The sequence below is a fragment of the Zalophus californianus genome, chromosome 3 (assembly GCF_009762305.2).
Source record: "Zalophus californianus isolate mZalCal1 chromosome 3, mZalCal1.pri.v2, whole genome shotgun sequence".
Classification (NCBI taxonomy): Eukaryota; Metazoa; Chordata; class Mammalia; order Carnivora; family Otariidae; genus Zalophus; species Zalophus californianus.
The window spans coordinates 30,375,289-30,398,660 of record NC_045597.1 but is presented as its reverse complement, the minus strand read 5'-3'; the positions used below and the strand labels follow the sequence as shown (position 1 = coordinate 30,398,660).

The 23,372-nt window shown below is 36.8% G+C and overlaps 1 protein-coding gene across 12 annotated transcripts in view; it reads right to left on the bottom strand.

The window, feature by feature from the left end:
- Positions 1-23,372, bottom strand: part of MYCBP2 (MYC binding protein 2) — a 269,922-nt gene that overhangs the window by 148,358 nt on the left and 98,192 nt on the right. For all 12 annotated transcript variants that reach the window (XM_027591552.2, XM_027591553.2, XM_027591557.2 and 9 more), the window contains 6 exons: positions 19,957-20,074; positions 14,134-14,338; positions 13,379-13,532; positions 6,563-6,735; positions 5,366-5,491; positions 5,149-5,276 (listed from right to left, as the gene is read on the bottom strand). In XM_027591552.2, coding sequence (XP_027447353.1) covers positions 5,149-5,276; positions 5,366-5,491; positions 6,563-6,735; positions 13,379-13,532; positions 14,134-14,338; positions 19,957-20,074 — 904 coding nt within the window. The remainder of the gene's footprint in view (positions 1-5,148; positions 5,277-5,365; positions 5,492-6,562; positions 6,736-13,378; positions 13,533-14,133; positions 14,339-19,956; positions 20,075-23,372) is intronic.

The following is a 23,372-nucleotide window of genomic DNA, read 5'->3' as shown; positions in this document are numbered from 1 at the left end:
TTCCAATAATGTGCTGGACACTGCAGAATGTAAAAATCAGAATGCCTGCTTTTTTAATGTTAAATACACAAACCTACATATTTGAATTAAGAAACTTATGGTCTATATTAATCTCAGTTTTCCTTATTTATATATTCATCTATTTAGAGCAAATGCGCCAAGCTGTTCTGTACCAAATATAAACATGTGAAGGAGGTGAGAGAACTCAATCAATGCATTTTATCTAAGTGAGCTTTCAAATGAGGAAGAAGTTTGCTTCAACACTTACAATCTGTGAGATCTGGTATCCAGTTTCCTCATCCATAAAAGGAAGATGGATGCTAACAGTGCCTACTTTGTAGTAATTGTGAGAATTATGTGAATACTTATGGAACACTTAGAAAAATACCCAGAAAGAAAGGCTACAAAAGTGTTAGCTATGGAGGGACAGAGGAGTAACAGGAGGTAAGGATCCTTAAAAACCCAGGTAACAAAAAGCAGTTCAAGGTAATACGGCATGGGAACAGAAGAGATGAAGGTATGAAAGAAAATGGTTATAAAATAAGGGGAGGACCAGACAGTGTGGGATAAGGATAAGACAGAAGATATCAAAGACAAAAAGTGATGAAATTAAGTGAAAATAAAGGAGAATTATCAGGAAGAGCTCTTTTTTCTTTAAAAATGGACCAATACATTAAAAAAACCCTTATTTCTCTGGAGAATTATAACAGGTGAACTACAAAAAAGGCAGATAAAACACTATGGACGAAGAGAAGGGAGCGTTAAAACTTACTGGACAATTACCATGCTAGATGTCTCATTTTTTCAATTATATGCTAGTGATTTAAAAACCTGTCTCCAGCTCAGATCTCGTTCTCAACAGTCACTGCACTCCCCCCCCCCCCCCACCCACCGCCCACCACCAGCTGGATCTCACTAGCTCTAAAGGGACTCACTCCTCTCTCCCCTGCTTTCCCTGTTCTGATTAATGGCACTATCAGTCACCTACTCACTCAGATAAAAAACCTGTAATAATCCTTTTTTCCGTATTCTTCTGCCATCACTACATCTATTCTACTGCTGGTACCAAAGCTTGTCAGTTCAAGCATGCTCACTGTTACTAGCTAGAACGCATCAGTCTTCCTATCTCCATTCTCTCTTTGCTCTGGCCCATACTCCACAAAGCTGACCCCTAGTACTCCTTTTAAAATGAATATCTGATTAGAATACTTCTTTAATTTAAAATTCTTCAATGGTTTCTCATTTCCTTCTTTGTAGCATGACATACAGGATCCCCTGCTTATGTTCAACAAATACTTCTCAACACATACTGTGTACCAGGCACAATTCTAGACACTTGGCATACAGGTATGAACAATGCAAACAAAAAAATGGGGGCTATTGGAAAGAAGTTTGAGGGTGAGGGAGAGGATTTAGTTTTAAATAGGTTCACCATAGATTCAAGACCTGAAGATAATGAGGAAGTGATCACAGAGGTATTGAAGTAAAGAGCTGTAGTCAGAGGGAGTAGCCAATGCAAAGGTCCTGAGGTCTGACTACGCCTGGTTTGTCTAAGGAACAATGGCAGGCCAGTGTGGCTGGATTAGAGTGAGGCAGCTAGTATAACCTAAGGTCAGAATGATAATGGCACTCAGTTTTATGGTGTTTTGTGGGCTCTTCTAAAGGCCTGTGGCTTTTAATCTAATGTACGAAGACACTGCAGGAATCTGAACAGGGAGGAGTGGCAGAGTCTGGTGTACATATTAAAAAAATCTCTCTGCTGTACTGAGAATAGACCAAAGGGAACAAGGACAGAAGCAGGATACAAGCTGGGAGGCTACTGTCATAATCCAGGTGAGAATGGCTGTGGTTGAGAATGACTGGGTACTAGGGATAGTTTTTAGAAGTGGTTAGACCCTGGATTTATTTTCAGAGGGTAGCCAACAGTGTTTGCTGCTGAAGGGGCTGTGGGGTGTGACAGAGGGAAGGCAATGATGACTCCAAGATTTTTGGCCTAAGCAGCTGGAAGATTAAAGTTAACTGTATTCTAGGTCAGTTTGTTGGGATGGAGAAAATATGACAACAGCAGGTGTAGAGAGAGGACCAGAAGCCTAGTGTTGAAGATGTTATATCCGAAATGCCTATTAGTTATCCAAGTGGAGAAGTGAAGTAGGCAGCTGTATAGATGATTTTGGACGTTTAATAATAAGAGGAAAAACACTTAAAGCCATAAGGCTGGATCACTATGGGGATGAGTAGATTTAAAAAGTGTCCAAGACTGAATTCTGGCACTCTAACACATAGAGGTCGGAAGATGACGAGTAAGCAGCCTGAGACCTAGAAGAGCAGACCGTGAGACAGAAGGAAAACCAAGTGTGGCATTGTGGGAGCCAAGTGAAGACAGAATATAAAAGAAGGGGCTGACAGGATTAAATTAGGTTGACTGGTTAAAGAAGATGAGGACTGAGACTTGACCACTGGCTTCAGCAATCACAAATCACTCACATCCTTGACAAGAGCAGTTTTGGTAGAGTGGGTGGGGCAAAAACCTGATTAGAATAGGTTCAAGAAGGAACGGGAAGAGAGAGAATGGAAATAGAAAGTACAGAAAGTTAAGAATATGTCCAGAGTCCAGCTAGGTGGCTAGTCCAAGACAAGTCCACAAGTACCTTTGCCCAGAGTAGTTAGTAGTGGAAGAGTCTCCCAGCAGGAGGAAGGAGATGGAAGGGGACCTCCCCAATCAGAAGGATGTCTAGGTCTCTGCCTTAGGGTAACAAGCAGATGGTGGATGGTACTATTCAAGAGACGAACCGCTGGAAGAGAGCCACATCCTGGGGAAAGAGCATGAATTCAGTCGCAATATAAAGACCAACAACTGTCATGCTTTTAAAGTACTTACATGGAAATGGGTCAAAGAAGAAGTCTGAGCTGGAGATCTAAATTTGGGCATTATGGTATGCTGACAGGTATTTAAACTTTAGGCTTAGAAGAGAATGTTTAGGAGAAAATACAGAGTGAAGAAATAGGGGCTAGGGCTGGGCCTAGAAGAACTCCAACACTTAGTGGCCCGGTAGAAGAGGACAAACCTACAAAAGAGAACAAACAACCAGAGATATGAAAACAAAACAACCAAAAAAGAGATTTACTGCCAGAAAAAAAAACGTATACCTGAAAGAGGTGAATGGAGGCAAGAAAAAAAAAGACTTCTGTTGGAAAACCTTCGTCTACTCATTAATAACTGAATCTTTTTTTAAAGACTTTATTTATTTTTTGCGAGAGAGGGTGCATGAGCTGGGGGAGAGCAGGCTTCCAGCTGAGCAAGGAGCCCAATGCGGGGCTCGATCCCAGGACCCTGAGATCATAACTTGAGCCCAAGGCAGACATTGAACCAACTGAGCCACCCAGGTGCCCCAATAACTGAATTTCAAAGGCAAGTTCACTTTCAGGGAACGGAAGGAATAAAAGAGGATTTGAGACTTGGGGAAAAAAAAAATGACACCTAATTTAAAAATAGCATTATGGAAGGCCTATATACTTCTATACCACAACTATGGGAGATAAGGGCCACTATGGTATTCAATATTATCAAACAAAACAAAAAACCTTTCAGGAACAGAAAAAAAAATGTATCTTCTCGATAAACTTACTAGACATTGCCAACTAGCACTGTATCATTGAATTTGCTTCTCTATCTTGACTTCAAATCAAGACATCTTCAAGTAACCCTTTGAAAGCAGTTGCTCTGAAATAAGCCAAAAACCAAAACTGTTTTATATTCCCTTTTCTTTCTTTCCCTTCCTTCCTTTCTCTCTCTCTCTCTTTCTTTCTATATATGTACCTAGAAGCATATATTTTTTAAAAGTTTGTCGGTTCTGGTTGGGCCTCTATGGGAAGTGTCCTCAAAAATCATCACAGTAAGGGAGTTTTAACATATTAATATGTTTTAGATACAACTGAGAGAAGTAAGAAAAGATCTCCTAAACAGATAGCATTTATTTATTTTTATTTTTTAATTTTTTTTAAAGATTTTATTTATTTATTTAACAGAGAGAGACAGAGTGAGAGAGGGAACACAAGCAGGGGGAGTGGGAGAGGGAGAAGCAGGCTTCCCGCAGAGCAGGGAGTCCTATGTGGGGCTCGACCCCAGGACCCTGGGATCATGACCTGAGTCAAAGGCAGACGCTTAATGACTGAGCCACCCAGGAGCCCCAACAGATAGCATTTAATTAGAATTTTTAATGAAGTCTGCTACTGAAATTAAGGCACAAACTATAGTTTTCTCTCTTACCTTATTTAAAATTATTTTTATTTTTAATTTTTTTTTGGAGAGAGAGAGAGAGCATGAGCTTACACGTGTGAGCAGGGTGGGGGAGGTTGGGGAAGAGGGAGTGGGAGAGAGAGAATCTTAAGCAGGCTCCATCCCCAGTGCAGAGCCGAATTTGGGGCTCGATCTCAGGACCCTGAGATCATGACCTGAGCCAAAACCAAGAGTCAGAGAGACATTTAACCGAATGAGCCAGAGAGGTGCCCCTCTCTTTTACTTAAAGGTAAAATCAGATTAATTTGAGAAGTGGAACATTTAAGCTATTAGTGAATTTTCAAAGAATTAGTACATCCTTTGCTTGGAATAACTGCAGACCCTTTCTCAGATGAACAGGTATAATAAACTCAGGACTTCTGATTATTTTTATTTTGTCTACCCGATGAAATCCATAACCCCATATTCCATCTCTCACTTCATCCCTGGTCCGCATCTTAGGGTGATCATGTCTGTTTACACAGTATTTGGCATCAAAAATGCTAAACTTTTAAAGCTACATCAAAATGTCCCTGCATCAAAACAGCTGTGCCTCCATCATTAAAGTGGCTAACAGAAAGGAGGCATATCAAAATGTCCTGCTATTCCTAGACCACTAGGAAGCTCAGCATAAAGGATTGAGATGGACTAGTCTTTTTCAGCCTAAAATTATTAAGAAATAATTTTCTATTCATTTCCTCCCATCTTGACTTTTGATTTTCTAATGAGTCAATGATTTAGTATTATTGCATTACATTTTAGCAGTTTCCTCAAGTCCTTTTTTATTATACATTATATACATAAAATCATAAACTAAGTCAAAACCAACATCTTCAAACAAAAAAGGGCAACAGTGTCAACAAACTGCTTACCTTAATTTTAGCAGTATATTCTCCTCTACCTCCAAACAAACCAAGGCCACCAAGTAAAATATCAGTGTCAGCACTAAAACGTATAGCTTCTACTGAATGAGCAGAGTAACCCCAGCCCCCTCCATGACCTAAAAGATACAAATAATAATTTATGTTGTAAAATATATATATATATTTCACTTATATGACAATATTTCCTAGACATAAATATACATACTTTCAAACCTGTTTACTACACTATAATCTTCTTTGGAATAAACCTTCATTACTGCTTGAGTCTCCTCCTCTGTACTTGCAACACCCATTTTTAAATCCTGCATAGCTGCTAAGGTATCAAGGCAACCTAAAAACAAACAAACAAAAATTCAACTCCTTGAAATTAAAATTTCCCATTATATTGATGGTATGAGATGCTGTAGGGGATAAATTAAAATAATAAACTCTGAGTGTGCCAATAAATGTATTCCAAGCTTTAAACAATGCTTCACGAAAGAACACCTACAACCAATACGAATTCCCCTCTGTTTGGGTAATTATCAGATTTAAACACATTCTATATGTCAATGTTTTGCAAAAACCTTTATCTTTGAAAAGTTGGAATCCCTCAATCTTTGAGCCTTTATGGGGTTCTTCCTTTTATGAAACCCTGAGTTACTTCTAGATTCTTAAAGTTCTATATGAGGAAGACAAAGCAGCCTGAGAGAACCTTAATCAATGCGAGTTTTGGATGTTTACAATGATTACCAGATAAAATTTGAGAAAAAAGAAGCAAGGAATTATATGTATGATCTAGTAATTATACTTAGGAACATGATTTCACAACTGCAAATTTTAGATAAGGATGAATGAGTTTTTTTAAGAATCCTTTTTAAAAGCAATAAAATAAGTAATTACGTGGACTGGTGTAAAATTTCTACAAACAGAATATATATATATTCTGAAAAAATGCTGTATTATAAATTAAATAGAAGTGATGTGCTGTGGAAAACTGTTATATAAGAGACAGAAGTAATATGTATAAAATTCATAATTACATAAATATATTTTACATAACTTGTTATTTTAAAATAATGTATGTAAATTATAATTACACATTTAAATATTATAACTGCATCTCTAAAGTTTATATATTTACGCTGAACAAAAACATTATTAAGAAAAATCTGCCTGCTAGAATTATATTCAGGAATGCTTTATATTTGGGCATATATGAATTGTGTTGGTTAAAGTCTGATATATTGGTGTTTGTGGGATGGACAAACCTCTTAAAGTTAGAGGGTTTAACTTATATTGCACCTAGCATGTTGTTGTTTAACACACAAGAGAAAATGAAACACAAACCTAAATATTCTCTAAAAAAAGTTCTCAGCACATATTAATGAAAATTAGCTGATCATCAAAAGAGCAAGCCTACCTAGAATGTGCAAAGCTGCATGAGATCGGGTGGTGAGAGCCCTTGATCCTGCTGGTAAGGCAAGTTCAGGACTGAGAATACTACATCTGGATTGCATGTCTGCTGAAGAAGGAAGTCTGGCATCAGCAACCACTGCATTGTAACACCACAGTTCTCTAGTATTTGGTCGAAACCTTCAAGAAAGATAATCACAGCACTTCAACATACAGTTTCTAAATTTCTAAAGTACAATTGATACAAAGAAAATATAAGTCAGCTTAAAGAGGACAAAATGTAGTTCATTATATTCTCGGAGTTAAATATATAAATAAAATTATTTGTCACTAGAAGTGAAGTAATTTGAATGAAACAGTTCTACAGATCACGAAACGTTACGAGTAACAGAGCCACAGAAAACATGATGCATCCATATATGAAGTTTCTGTACAACAAAAACTCCATAAATAAGTTTAAAGACAAAGGGCAAGTTGAAAGAAAATAGGTGACACATACATTAGACAAAACAACAGTATCCACAATATATAAGAGCTCCTGCAAACCAGTAAGAGACAATCAATCCAGTATCAAAAATGGGCAAAAGTCCTGGAATGCGGTTTTCAGAAAGGAAGCACAAGTAAAGGGTACGTAGATATTCAAACACTCATAAACAGTAACCCATAAGGGACCCACAATACCCTTCAACCATTACCTCATTTCTCTTATCTCTTCCATAAATAATTCTCAAAAAGCTACCTCTACTTCTTTACTTTTTTTTTTTTTGCAATGAATTCTTCTTGGAAAAGTTGTTTTTATCAACTACAGAGTACATACAAAAGAATAGTAACAAAATATTTTCAAAATGAGGTATGAAGAATAAGGGTATAATGTGCACTAGTAAAAAGAATATTACCATTATCTTTTAAGTACCCTGGCTCTCCTTCCCTACCCACTCACCTTCTCTACCTAATTTCTTCCCCTTTCCTTCAAAAGTAGCAATTACCTGGAATTTTAAAAGTTTATCATTCTCTTGCTTTTATGATTTTTCATGTTTATATCAAAATTGTATGTTACTTAAATTTCACATTTTGAATTGTATATGAACAGGATACACCATGTATTCTTCTGTGGTTAGCTTTCTTCAAACAACAGAATATTCTTAACAATGTATTTTTACAGTGGTGTATGACTGTAAGTTCATTTATTCTTGTTGTAAAATAAAAATAGCTCATGTGACTACATTACAACTATTTGTCCATTCTATTACTGATAGCAAAAAAATCAAAACCACTCTATTTTCCATTACAAAAAAAGTACTGCTATGGATAATTTTATACACAGCTCCTAAAGCCTAAGTATGAGATTAGACAGGAAGGAAGAAAAAAATCCTCATTTTTTCATTAACTGGTATGTCTACACAGAAAACAATGATTATTTTGAAAATCTTATTTGTGTCAGATACAGCTAATATTCAGATTCATTTATTAAGGATGGTCTTCTCAATCAATGGTGCTTGATGATCCAAATTTACTAAATATAAGAGCCACTTAAATCCAAATCTTTGGTATATATCCAAAAGAACTGAAAGGAGAATCTTTCTTTTTTTTTTAAAGATTTTATTTATTTATTTTGACAGAGAGAGAGAGACAGTGAGAGAGGGAACACAAGCAGGGAGAGTGGGAGAGGGAGAAGCAGGCTTCCCACTGAGCAGGGAACCTGATGTGGGGCTCGATCCCAGGACCCTGGGATCATGACCTGAGCTGAAGGCAGACACTTAATGACTGAGCCACCCAGGCGCCCCTGAAAGGAGAATCTTGAAGTGATATTTGCACACTCACAATCATAGCAGCATTATCCACAAGAGCCAAGAGGTGGAAGCAACTTAAGCATCCATGGATGGATGAGTGGATAAATAAAGTACGGTAGAAACATGGAATGTTATTCAGCCTTAAAAAGCAAAGAATTCTGTCACAGGCTGCAATGTGAATGAATCTTGAGGACATGATGCTAAATGAAATAAGCTAGTCACAAAAAAGACAAGTACTGTATGATTGTACTTATATATCAAAAGTAGTCAAATTCATAGACAGTAGAATGGTGGCTGCTATGAGCTGGAGGGAGGGAGAAATGGGGAGTTGTTCTTTGGTACAGAGTTTCAGTTTTGCAAGATGAAAATACTTCTGGAGGTCTACTATACAACAATGTGAGTATACTTAACACTGCTGAATTGTACACTTAGAAATGGTTACATTTTATGTTTTTTAGCACAATTAAAATTAAAAAGTTATTTAAAATTTTTTTATTTTAAACAAAAATAATACTTGGCACAGAATAAATTCTATTAAAGTACGTGCTATAGTCAGTAGCATTAATATAATTGTACTATTGCTTTTTAATTTAATCTAATTGGGTTTTTTGTGTGTGTTATTATTTATTTCTCTCTGGTTGCTTTTAAGATTTTTCTCTTGGGCTTTAGTGTTCTGTAATTTCACTATAATTCTCCTGATTGCAAATAATGGAAACACATAATTTCTAATATTTGTGAATTTAAATCTTTTTATTTTTGGTTCTGGAAAATTCTTAGGCATTATCTCCTCAAGTATTGTTTCTCCTCTATTTTCTTTAATCTCTAAAATTTCCTCCATCCAAGAAGGTGGATGTCTATTAGATCTTTTCATTATATTCTTCAAATCTCTTTCATATTTTTTATATTCTTGTCTCTGCGGCATTTTGTGTAATTTCCTCTCAACTCTTCAAATCTGGTCTACTCATGCATTTGTGTAAATAACTATTCTTCATTTATAAAAGTTTTGCTTGGTTGTTTTTCAAATATGGCTCATCATTTTGAGTCTCATTATGAGTTTCTTTTGCTTCCTCAATTTCACCTTTTATTTTTTAAACATTTCATACATACATAATTTATATTGTTTCTGCTAATTCTGAGATGAAACCGATCTTGTTGCTTGTCTGTAGCTGAATTTCACTAACAGTGATATAATTTATATGTTAAGCAATCTTAGACTTTGTGCTCATATTTGATGGAATCTTAACTCACTAAAAACCTATGGGCCTAAACGGAGGAGGGGTTTTCTCTAAAGATGATGTACACCTGCCTTCTGCCGGAGACACAGGGGTATTACCTATTTAATCCCAGTTTAGCATCATTCCAAGGCCAGAAGCTTAACAGAGTTTCAGGATCAGTTTCCATCTCCCTCACCTTGCAGCTGGCCCAACACTCGTTTTCCAAATTGCAGCACTGCTTATCAGCATTTGCCCTCAGCAAAATCCCAAGTTTAGAGTGCTGACTGCTTACTTCTCAAGGGTCACCTCATCAGGTATGATTTTTACTTTTATGCTGGCTTTCTTTCTTTGAGATGGGGGGGTGGAAGACAGGGGCAGTATATTAGCGACATCTTGGCTGAGTGCCAAGCCAATGTATAAACTTTTTTTTTTTTTTAAAGCATAGGGCCCCTGTCAAAGTATTTAGTTTACCAAATTGCCAGAAGCGGAAATCCCCATTCACTCTTCAAACCACACCAATCTAGTTTGCACATCTAACACTTCCATGAAATCATTCTCAAAGTTGCAAATAACTTCTAAGTAGCTAAACCTAATGGAATTTTTTGTCATCTACTTAGTTAAGCCCTCAGCAGTATCCAACATCATTGAACACTCCCCTTTTAACTTCTATGTCAGCACACCCTCTTGCTTTTTCCCATAGTTCATAAGCTGCTCCTTCTATTCTCCTGACTAGTTCCTCCCATCTCACCTAACTTCTAAATTTTGTAGTTCTCCTCAACCTACATTCCCTGTCTAGGTGATCTCGTTCAATACCGCAGCTTTATACACCTATAAACTAAAAATTATCAAATATATATCCCAGCCCAGACCAGTCCTTTGAACTACACTCCCATGAGTACAAACTGTGTGTGTATATACACACGTGTGTTTGTGTGTTCACTCTGGCAATATAGGTAATACCGAAACATTAAAAAGTAATCTAAAATGTTCATCAATAGGGAAATAGTTAAGTATATTTTAGTTTAACCAGACTACAGAATTCTATACAGTTTTAATTAACAAAGCAGTTCTTACTATACTGACTTGGGAAGATCTACTTTTTGCTTTGTCATTTAGCAAAAAAACCCCTTCCTATTAAAATGAATATATTCTTATATGTACTAAAAAAACACATGCATTTTAAAAAAGTGTCAAAACAATATAAACCAAACTTAATACCTGTGACCCATAAATAAGGTTAACAGGATTTTTATGGGGGAAGAAAAACATCTGAAGAAGGACCACACAACTCAAGTTTTGCTTTGCTGTTAAAAAAGTAACAACACATATTTATGTATAAATTTTGAAGTGGGAAATAAAATTGCTATTCTTAACATTTATCTGCTTTTTACAGATGCTAAGTTTCTAATTACTCAGGAAAAGTTAGGTGTTAAGAATACAAAAGGAAGCCGACTCCACCCAGAAGGAAAGTCAAAGTGAGCTACTCCTGAATCTGCAGCATCTATGAGGGCTGTAAAATATTAGTACCTACTAAAAATACAAAGGACATAAAACAGCCAGAAGTCAGGATAATGGCATAAAACTCTGATCCTGATTACAAGAAAACACCTTCCAGCTGTTTAGTGAAACATTTGAGGAGACTGCCCTTCATCTTTTAATCTCTGTTTTGGAACAAGGGAGTAAGTACTCAAGGACCTGGCAAGGCATTTGAGATCATCTCTCCTACTGCTATCACCGTATGTGAAAAAGGCAAGGCTCAACTAACTGCACACTACACCTCCGAGTTCTGGAGTTCTGTTAAGACTCCAGGGAAATAGCTCTAGTTATACTGTCAGAATCCAGTTCTGCTAGTAACTAATTTAAAGAATGCATTTCTAATTTAGTGACTGTATCCATAAAGTCTCCACTGTTGATTTTTATTTTGTTAATGTAAATTTCTTTCATTTGAAGATAAAACATATAACGATTATAGGAAATAAAACATCAACTTAAACCTAAGTCCAAACCAGAGCTTGCTCTTTGGTAACTAAGTCTCTTGTATACAGACTTGTAATCAGTAAATAACTAATGACTAGTCTATCTTTGTGCCTTCCTATCTCCTCCATGCTCTCCCACTGTGACCACTCCAATTTTGGTTCTTAGTACCTCATGTCTTCGTAAGAATTACTGTAAGACTACTCACCTCTAGTCTCTCGTTACCTAATCTATCCTACGTAATGCTGCTAGGGAAATTGAAATTGACTGAAAACTCAATCAATTCTGGCTTCCAGGCCTTCTCACAAAATGCCCAACTAAGACAGTAGGCTGGTCAGCAACCTGGAAGCACTGTAATTCCTTCACTCTGAATGCAGCCTTAGGACTGATAGAAAACATGGCTTCTTAAGACCTGGCTGGCTGACAGAAATGAAAGTAGTCATGGGCAGAGGAAGAAGACAAAAAAGTCTTTTCCCTTTCCTCATTGGTGCCAGTTAAACCTTTCAATTTATCTAATTCCTGTCCACTGAGGTTGGCCAAATAAACAATACAAGAGGTGAAAAGAAAAAAAAAGAAAAAGGTAAGTCCTGTGATGAGTCAATCTGGTGATGCAGGGGACACCTCCTACTAGTATTCAAAGCTAGAAATGCTGAGGACAACAATTTTCTTTACTCATTATGTATACAAAGCACCATAATAAATTTTAAGCAAATACAATATAATTTGAGGCTCTAGTGTACCTGTATCCATTCTCTACATTTTTATAGTTTCTAGAGTTTGGCAATCTTACACATTTCTACATTTCTCTACCAATATACGTATATTCATAAAGGGCATTTATCTTAATTATTCTGTATTGTCTTTGGCACAATTTCTTCTACACATTTGGTAGTAATTCAATATATGGAAACAAGAAAATAGAATGAGTTCTATACAATTCAGACAGGATTGCTGACAGATCAAAAATAATTAACAACTTGGGGTGCCTGGGTGGCTCAGTTGGTTAAGCCGCTGCCTTCAGCCCAGGTCAAGATTCGAGTCCTGGGATCGAGCCCCGCATTGGGCTCCTTGCTCTGTGGGGAGCCTGCTTCTCCCTCTCCCTCTGCCTGCGGCTCCCCCTGCTTGTCATCTCTCTCTCTCACTGTCTCTTTCTCTCTCTCTCTGTGTCAAATAAATAAATAAAATCTTAAAAAGAAGAAAAAGAACCACAATATACCCTCTTTGAGGGTATTTTGTTAAAAAAAATAATAAAAAAAATAATTAACAACTCATGAAAGTAAAACTGCTTAATATAATGAGAGCAGCAAACAGTTCTTTTTTTTTTTTAAGATTTTATTTATTTATTTGACAGGGAGAGACAGCGAGAGAGGGAACACAAGCAGGGGGAGTGGGAGAGGGAGAAGCAGGCTCCCGGGGCTCAATCCCAGGACCCTGGGATCATGACCTGAGCCAAAGGTAGGCGCTTAACGACTGAGCCACCCAGGTGCCCCCAGCAGCACCTACCGTGTACCTCTGCTCTAAATTCTTCACTCTTCGTAACAATTTATGAGGTAGGTACTATTATTACCCCAAATTTATAAATGAGAGAAATAAAGCACACAGAGTCAAAGTAACCATTCCAAGGTGACACAGAAAGCACACTGTGGATCTGGGATAATCCGAGGCAGCCTGGCTCAGAACACATGCTTTTAACCATTGCACTACACTGCAAAGGTCCTGGGAAGCACAGTTAAAAAAGAGAGTTCTCATGTATAAAAGGTCTGCCTTATACATGAATTTTGTATCACCACAAGAGTATAATTTGATCAGAACTTATTTACTACTCCATTTATAAACAGAGCTTACCTCCAAATGACATCATACACAGGATCAAGACACACACCAAATCCTTGCAGGTCCTCTTGTTCAGAGTCATTAAAAGTTTTACAACTCCCATCCACTTTATTTATCAGAAGGCATTTAAATGGAGGAGGTTCTGATATAGAAGCAGGTACCAAGCCTTGGGGAAAGATATTTATCCATCTTAAAAATGCATTATCTTTTTATAATGCCTCAGCTTAGAAGATAAGGATTATTTATAAGGGAAGTATTATTATTACATCCATTTTACAGATGAAGAAACTGAGACTTCAATAGATTAATTAAAAACTTTTAAGTAATAGAATTAGTCCCAAAACCTCAGGCTGTCTAAATCCACAACACAAGCTCTTAATTTCCATACTCTATCACTTCAGCATATAATTATTTATGATACCACAGACACAAGTATAGATTGATATCTATAGATAGAACTTCAAAGTTTGACTTACCTTTCACAAAAATTAATTTCTACCACTTATTTAACAAGAACCAATACAGAAAAATTCCTCCTTCCAATGCAGGTTTTATCCTACTACAATTTGGCTCATGTTTCCACCACTCTCTAGCTTATAAATACTCACATAAACACAGACATTTAGAAGCTTCTTTTAAATTTCTTCAAATAGAAAGAAAACAAAAAGCTCTAAGATTATCTATCTCATGATAGGTAAAGATGAACCATTTACTGTCAATCACAACAAAGATTTTGGGAAGAACATTTGTTTGTTTGGGGGTATTACCTATTATGTGTTTACTGGCAAAAATTTCTGATGTTGCCAGCACGTGAGAATTAATAAGTGCTTCATCAATGCGTAAGAAAGTCTGGTCCCCACTTGCACCTATCCAGGTAGCCTTTCTTCCATACTTTGATCCAATGTTAGGCATGGGAGCTGGTTTTGCATTCCAATATGGCACATCCAAAATCGGTCTACCCAGTTGTCCTTTCTAAAAGATTAAATAAACCATAGTAACAACATTACTAGATAAACAATCAATAATTTTTTATAAAGTTAAGAAGACAGGAGACAAAAACAGCTCTATGAGAAATTATTCTTTATCAACTGTTAGTACTTTTTTTTTTATTAACAAATTCATGTGACATTTAGACCAAAATTTGTAAAGGAATAAAATAATTTCTATTATTCTTAGGAACGCTCTTCCTAATAAACCACCAAGTATATTATTAAAAATAACAATAAAGCTGAAAAATTTTTCCATCCAAGAAATCGCCCTGAAATACTGTCTTCACCTACATTTAAAAGTATAATAAATACACAATATGTTAAAAAATTAGTATTACAAATTGTTCATTTAAAAAAATCACTTTGATATTTTAAGTTGATAGTACTTAAGATGATAGAAAGTCACTACTAAAATCACACAGTCTGAAAATATCTGGGTAAAGGCCAAAATAATGCATACTACAACTGTGAATACAATTAGAAAATTACATTTTTTACACATGATCATGTGTTACTAAGTTATTTATGTTTCAAGATAAACAGCATAACCAATGGTAAGGTATGATATCTTAAGCAAATAATTGTTAACTCACTTAAAAACTATGGCTGTCTATAGGTAGTAGGTTAGGTAAGAGTTTAATTTAAAAAACAACAGCAAGTCTCTCATTACTAAGCTAGTAGTAGCTATAAAAAAAGGCTGATGGTAGATGGGTAAACATACATCCACCCCTGGTTCAGGAGCTTGCCCTCCCACCAAAGCACTCCCCTTCCAAAAGCCCTCTGGAGGGTGGAAAATGCTGTCTCATGGCATCCAGGGTCATCTGCAAGTCCTAGGAATGAGAAATCATTAGCAAAAAACCTGAAGAACACTGGAGCACTGCAAATAGCCTGGTTAATTCTCACCCAACTATTGGGTTTCTAAGGCATTCTATCACTCCTTCAATACCACAGCAAGAAAATACAGCCACAAAGTGACTGCAAAAGCACAGAGCTTTAAGCACTGGGCTGAACCAGGGAGGAAAAATGTGGCAACCACACAGAGAAGAAACCCAAAATTTCGATGTTAATATGTTAATTCTCAGCTTCTTTCAATGTCTATCTTTATTTTTTGACCAAAAAAAAAAAAAGGCATAAAAAATGTGAACAGTGAGCAAAGTATGTCATATTCAAGGATATATTATGCTTTTAGAAGAAAAATAAGTCTATTTGTCACTGTCTACTGAAATAAATATCTATTCCCTATCAACCAACTAATGTACAGAAAAGCAGTACAAAAATACAACAGATGACTGGACAGCACCATGGGATTCAGAATGTAGTTATACATAAGCCATAGTTAAATTCATAGAAGTTCACAACTAGGACTTCTGCGGGTAGAGGACAAAAATGGTTGTCTGATTTCAAATATTACCATTCACATTCTTCCCCAAAACAACATAAAACCAACACATAGGGCAAAGAAAACCACGCATGACTCAAGCCTTCAGCAGTTTAGGAAACAGCAGATCCGATGACCTTTAAGTCACCTGTAAGCAGAGGAAGCAACCAAATTCCAACAGTCTTCACCCTGGACCTGCCACTGCAAGCTAGAGGGAGTGAAGAGTGCAAAAGGGTGGCTTATGAAGGAGAACAGTGGAGTATGGAGGACTTAGAAAAAGCACTGGTAAAATCGTCTCCCAAAAAGAAAATCTAACCCTTAATGTCAAAATATGAAATGAAGGTTCATAGCACCAGCTACAGGAAAAAGGCTTCAAAGTGTGCAGGACCATTGCTCACCCATGAGACTGACACAAATTAAAAGGTATGACAGCATGTTCTGTTGACAAGGCTGTGGAGAAACAGGCATTTTCAACCATTGCTGGTGAGAATGCAAAAATGAAGGGAATTGTTAATATCCCACAAAACTGCATAGGCACTAACCTTCAACCCAGACATCTTACTTCTAGAAATTTACCTCAAAGGTACACCTCTAACAGTATTTACTGCTTTCATTGCAAAATATTGTAAAGTACTTGCAAAATATTGGAAACTATGTCCACGCATAAGAAACTAAATAACCTATAGTATATATGCACAAGGGTACTATGCAGATATAAAAAAAAGAGTAAGGAAGATCTCTACGAACTCTCACAGAATGATTTCTAGGAGATACAGTAAAGTGATAAGGGCAAAATGCAGAAGAGCATATATAAAATGCTACCTTTTGAAAAATAAAGGGAAATAATTGTATGTGTGTACATCTATACAACACACACAGGAAGGATAAACTGGAAAACAACGAAGTTCATTACTTACAAGCATGGAGTAAAGGGGATATGGGAGGAGATGACACTTGACTGAGTACACTATTTTTGTGTAACTTTAACTTTTGGAAACATATTAATGTTCTACATATTCAAAGAAATAAAATTATATCTAAGGGCACGAAAGGAGGGATCCTAGAACTAAAAGCAAACTGAAACAGTGCACTGGACCAGAAGCCCCTTTCCTTAGAAGTCTGAGAGCTCAAAGAGGACACGACATGCCAGGCGTCAGCATTTTAACCAGTGTCTTCCCCGGAATGGCTAGGAAGTCTGTTACCACAGGGAGAAGAGGAACACCACTGTGTAACAGTCCTCTGAATCTGCCCTCCCTTTGGCAACCCTAGGGAGCCTCATTCATTGTTCCAGGCCGAAGTAATCTCCGTGCCAAAAGGGCATCTCTCTCCCTCAACCCCTGACATTAGATCTTACTCACTTTACAGAGATGACCCCCTGACCCAGGACAGGGTGAGACAAACAGACCTGTAAAAGGGCTTGTTTTCAGGGACAAGGGGGAGAAGGGTGATCACTGGCTGTAGCTGTTCTTCACGAAGAATCTGTTATTTGTACCTATTCTTATGACTATTAACTAAAGTTTTTTTTTTAATTAAAAAAAGGCAAACTGAAACAGATGAATCTAATTCTATTCCAAAGGAATAACATAATTCCACTGAAATGGGGTGGGGGAGAGCACCCAAGTAACTTATGAACACAGTATCTGACTATATGCCGTCAGCTGTGGGGAAGAACACAGGTGAGAGTGACAGACAAATCCTGAACTCCTTTTAGTGAGTTTGTTTTCATAGTGGTGTGGGAAAAGCAAATATAAAACTATTTTACGCATATTTCAGGACTGACTGAATGAGAAATAAATGTACTCATATTGTTAGAAGCCAGAATTCTTATTGTGGAAGAAAGGAAACAAACATGGAATGGGTCAAGGTAAGAAAGACCCCTGTGGGGACAGATTGGAAGTAGAGGTACTGGTGTGGGCTTACGATTTCTAAAATACGTACAGGTATGCATACATATGTGTACTGCGGGTACAGAGACACCCCACTGCAATGAACACGCTTAGTGCTCCATCAGTGTCTAAAACTATTCCCCACTAAAAAGAACCCGTGTTCTTGGAGAAACGGCTGATTCTAGGACTGACACAGAGAAGCCTGGAAGAACTTGTTATGCCAGGAAGTAAGGAAGTACCCCCAAAATGAAGGGGCATGTCATAAGAACACAGGAGCCAGCTCAAAGGGACTCTGATCCATGAAATCTGAGACAATCTACACACCCAAATAATTATGGACAGTAATGAGGAAAATAAAAATACATGGGTCTGTACCAAACAAACCAAATGAAAAAGAAGGGCTCCTGCTTACAATAAAATGCAAAGGGCCAACTGTTAAATGTGAGGGGGTGCTGGAGTTAGAAAATCATCATTTTGCAGTCGTTAATAGTGAAGACTGGTTTAGGCAAGAATGGGAACCTAAATCTAGGGGGAAATTGTATGAGAAGCAGGTACCTTAAAACTGTCTTATTAAAAGAGTCAACCCATAAACTGCTTATTAGTTTCAAGAGAAAAAATACTAATTATGCAGTAGAAAAATCAGACATTTTCCAGGTGGGCATTTTGTGCCTTCAGATGTGATGCCTGAGGAGAACACAACATCACTTACATAGTATTTTGGCCTCAAATATACAACCTAAATCTAAACATGAGGAAATATCAGAGAAACAAAAATGAGGACCATTTTATTTAAAAAAACCCAAAGTACCATACTCTTCAAAAATGTCAATGTCATCATAATAGACAAAGAAAAGGTGTGGAAATGGTACAGATTAAAGGAGACTAAAGAGACATGACAATCAGATGCAATACCTGATCTTAGATTGGAGGAGACAAAAAATGCCAAAAAATAATTATTGGATCAATCAAAAAAATATAAACTGAAGTATTCAGGAATAAAGGATCATGATATATGCAAAGTTATTTTTAAAGGATTCAGGAAAAAATATGCTTTACACACACACACACACACACACACACACACACAGTGCTTAAGAGAGAAGAAGAGCATGTGCAAGTGATAAAGCAAATCAAAATGTTACTAATAGGTGAAGCTGGTTCAAGAGTATATAGGTGGGGGGTGGGAGGGATGGGGTGGCTAGGTGATAGACTTTGAGGAGGGTATGTGCTATGGCGAGCACTGTGAATTGTGCAAGACTGTTGAATCACAGATCTGTACCTCTGAAACAAATAATACATTATATGTTAAAAAAAAAGAAGATAGCAGGAGGGGAAGATTGAAGGGGGGGAAATCGGAGGGGGAGATGAACCATGAGAGACGATGGACTCTGAAAAACAAACTGAGGGTTCCAGAAGTGGGGGGTGGGAGGATGGGTTAGCCTGGTGATGGGTATTAAGGAGGGCACGTTCTGCATGGAGCACTGGGTGTTATATGCAAACAATGAATCATGGAACACTGCATCAAAAACTAATGATGTAATGTATGGCGATTAACATAAACACAATAAAAAAATAAAATGAATTAAAAAAGAGTATATAGGTGTTCTATGTACTATTCTTACTTTTTGCAATCTTTCTGTGGTTTAAAAGCATTTCCAAATAAAAGATTTTTTCTTAAAGTTCACATTTACATTTTTTAAAAAATCAATAGTTGCAAATTACATCCCAGAGACTTAGGTTATGGAGTTCTGAGTAGTTACCCACATCAGAGATGGTATAGGCTTATTAGCACAGTCTTATGGGGCTTTTCCTTGATCTCTACCATGCCCAAACTATACAAAATTCTCAGAGCATTTTCAGTCTTTTCAAGCTTTGGCAGAAAGAGAACAAAACAGGCAAGCAGACAGAGACAAGGAGAGAGGGAGAGGAAAAAGGAAACTATAATTTTAAACAAATCTATAAGAAAACCAGGCTTTTAGGAAGTTCTAAATTAGAAACAGTTCTATATGTTAAAAATGAATCTTTGCAAGCTACTTGGGAAATATGTTTTTAAATGACAGAATAACTCTACTGAATGCTTAAAGGATTTTGACCTGGAATAAGCATGTCAAATTTTAACACTGCTGTTAAATTTAATAAATCCTAATACTACACTAGAGAAGATAATTATTTCACAGTAATGTCATTCAGGTCTTGTGCGTGCTGGATGATAGGAAATATGCATATGCAATAATTATAACACAAGAATTTCACTGAAACCAGGAAAAATAGCTGACACAGACAAATTGTAAGGCAATGGTACAGTGCAATACTATTAATGCTTAAAAAATTCCTTACAGAAAAACTTCCAAATGTGAAGACCTGTCCATCCATTAAAAGTACTGCCGTGTGGTTGCTGCCTGCAGTTACTTGTGTGCTAGGGCCTGGCAAAGCTTGAACAAGAGTGGGACATCCCCTAGGTTAAAAAAAAAAAAAAAATTAAGTCAATTTCTTACAAGACTCAACCGAAATAAAAAGCAATAAATAAACATTGCAATAAGGAGTAGAAGAGATAAAAGGCACTACTAGTATATTTAGTAAATATTATTGAGATACTATATGCCTGCCTTCATCCTAGGTGCCCGATATACAAAGATGAAAAAGACATTATCACTAACTTTAAAGAGATTATTAAAGATTTCCTGAATTTACTACCCTACTTGCGGACACATAATTTTTATTTTTTCTGAAAGACTGGTGCTACCTTTGTTTTAAAAGGAAAAAAATTTACCTTTTATAGCAATGGCATGTTAGAGATCTCTATAAATATTTATTAGATGAAATAAAAATCATACGCTGCTTTCACAGGAATTCAATCCAGGAGCTATACAAAACAATCAATTCTATATAATTTTTTCTAGCTTTTTAACTGAGCTATAATTCTAGATTTTAACATAGTGGTTAATGAAATCAGAATACAGTATGGCGAGCGGCACTAGAGCAGTGACTGGATGCTCAAACTCTAGAGCTAGACTGCCTGGGTGTAAACCCTGGCTCCACCACACAACAGCAGTGACCAAGACTGTGAGCAAGGTACTCATCCTTCTTGTATTTTAGTTTTCTCTTCTATAACATAGAGGATAATATTAAACAGTACCTACCCCGTAGGGTTCCTATGAACAATAGAGAAGTTCATATATGTCAAGTGCTTGGATCAACGTCTAGCACACATTTAACACTGAGTAAATGGTAACTATTACAATAAAGGACATCCTTACATTCATTGTATCCATCCTTGTATGACTTTATTAAGCATTTATTAACCACTTTTAATAATCATTATCTGTGATTAGAATAATCACTGTAGAAATAGTAGACACATAATAGGAGAGCTCTGTTTTAGAGACAATTCAGATACTTTAAACTTTTTAAAATTTAATTTTTTTTATTTAGAGAGAAAGAGAGACAGCACGAGCAGGCAGGAGGGGTAAAGGGAGAAGGAGACAGAATCCTAAGCAGGCTCCATGCTCAGTGCGGAGCCTGACGCAGGGCTTGATCTCATGACCCTGAGATCATGACCTGAGGTGAAATCAAGAGTCAGATCGACTGAGCCATCCAGGCGCCCCATAATTTAAATTTTTAAAAAATTACATAAAATATATTTTCTAATGGTTATTCAGGCTGCAATGAATAGTACCTGGAAACCTAGTTATGAAAATCTTGCAATAATCTGGGGAGTTATGATGAAGACCTGAACAAAAAACAGTATGAATTCAAAGAAATGAATGAATTTGATAGCTGTAAGGAACAGAACTGACTAGACTTGGCAGGTGACCGATATGGGGCAGGAAGGTATTTTGCTTAAGCAACAAGGTAGATGGTGGTAACATTCACTTAAGCCATGAAAATGAATGAGATCTAGGAAGACAATCAGAGCAAAGAAGAGATCTTAATTTTTATTATGTTTCTTCTAACACGTCAGGTATGGACAGAGGAAGAGCTCACAGCAATCCCAGACATAACAAAGAGGAAGAATGACCTCTGGGAAAAATGTGGTATGAAGACAGTTAGCAGAAGAGAAGGTTTCAAGAAGGGGGAAATACTGTACATGCTAAATACTCTAGATACACATACAAATGACCCCTCGATTTAATAAGAAAAAGGTCTCTTTGGTGGAAAACAGGCACAAAACTAGCAGATGAAGAGTTAACAGTGGGGTCAGAGACTATGCAAAAACCCCTTCAAGAATCTCCACACAAAAAAGAAAAATAAAGGAGAACCAACAGCTAAAGGGAAAATGAAGCTCAAGGAGGCTTTGTTCCTTTTAAGATGATAGAGATTTATATAAGTTTAAAAGCATGAGTGGAGATAAAAAGGCTAAAGATACAGTTTAGAGAGGAGAAAGAGAAACAGGGCAAGATCCCTAAGGAAAAGGTAGGTAGGCTTCATAACATGGATGAGAACAGGTCCCTCTTTCAAAGTAACATGAAAAAGGAGCAAAAGAAGTAGTATGGATGCAGATAGGTTTGTAGAGTTGGTGGGTTGAAGAATTTCCCACCTAATGGTTTTTATTTCTGCTGTGATGGAATAGAAGGAGGAAATGGGTAAAGCAGAGGATCTGAAGATTACAGAAAAGGGATGGTGGTGAATGGAACAAATAAATACATAGACCAGGAGTTTTTAACTAAGATTCAAAGGCTACTAGGAAGTCTATGAGTGAGCTTCAGGAGATCTGTGAACCTTCTAAATTTGTAAGCCAACCTTTACGTGTATATTCTTATATCTACTGTTCTGAAGACAGACCCCATCTTTCATCAAATTCTCAAGAAGTGTTAAACCAAATAGTTCAAAACCACAAAGCAGAACAATGATTGCCCATTATAGAAGCCCTGGTTGAATCTGGAAGTCAGGTAACAATCTGCACACATACAGTGATTTACTTTTTTCCAGAAGCCTAAGTTAGACATGGAAAACACAGATAGATTGATCCATGCTGGAAGTGCCATGCCCTAGCACTGAGATCAAGAGGGAAAGAAAACTGAGGTTACTGGTGAGAGTATAGGTGAAGAGAATAAATAACAATCTCTAACTTGGGAAGAAAATAAAGTAAAAAAAGGTAGAAGAGAGTAAAAATGTAAAGGGCAATGGGGAATGAAGCACTGATAAAGTTAAAGGCCAAGTAAAGTAAAGCTAAGTAACAGAAAAAGAAATTATCATCAGATTATGAGGTGTTTAAACTTAAGAATTCAGAGCTGGAGCTGTGCTGGATCGAAGATGGATCCAAGATAACTATCATGAATGTGGAAGTAAAATTTACTAGATAGAAGGTGTCAAGATAAGTATATTGTATGGGACCACTGACAAGGAGAAAAAAGTCACTCATGAGTGTGACAAGACTCTGAGTCAGAAAACACTGTGAAACAGATACGAAATTTTAGATCAATGAAAGGTAACTGAGTGAATGGTAAGTAAAAAAAGGGGAGTCAAGCCCAACGGCCCCGCCTCAAAAGAGCAGTAGTTTTTTAACTTGTGGATGGAGTAATATGACCAAGAATAGTAGTGAAAGGTAAACGGTTTTCAACTCTGAGCTACAGGAAGTTGTGACAAAAAAACAACTGCCCCAAGGGCTATATGGTGAACTACTGCTCTCTAAATGTCCAGTAGCAAAGAACAAAAGGAACATTCTTATAACAGTTCACTTGTCCCTAGTTTGCAAAGCACTTTCATGTAAACTATCACTGATTATTAAAATAACTCTATGGGTAGATCTGAAG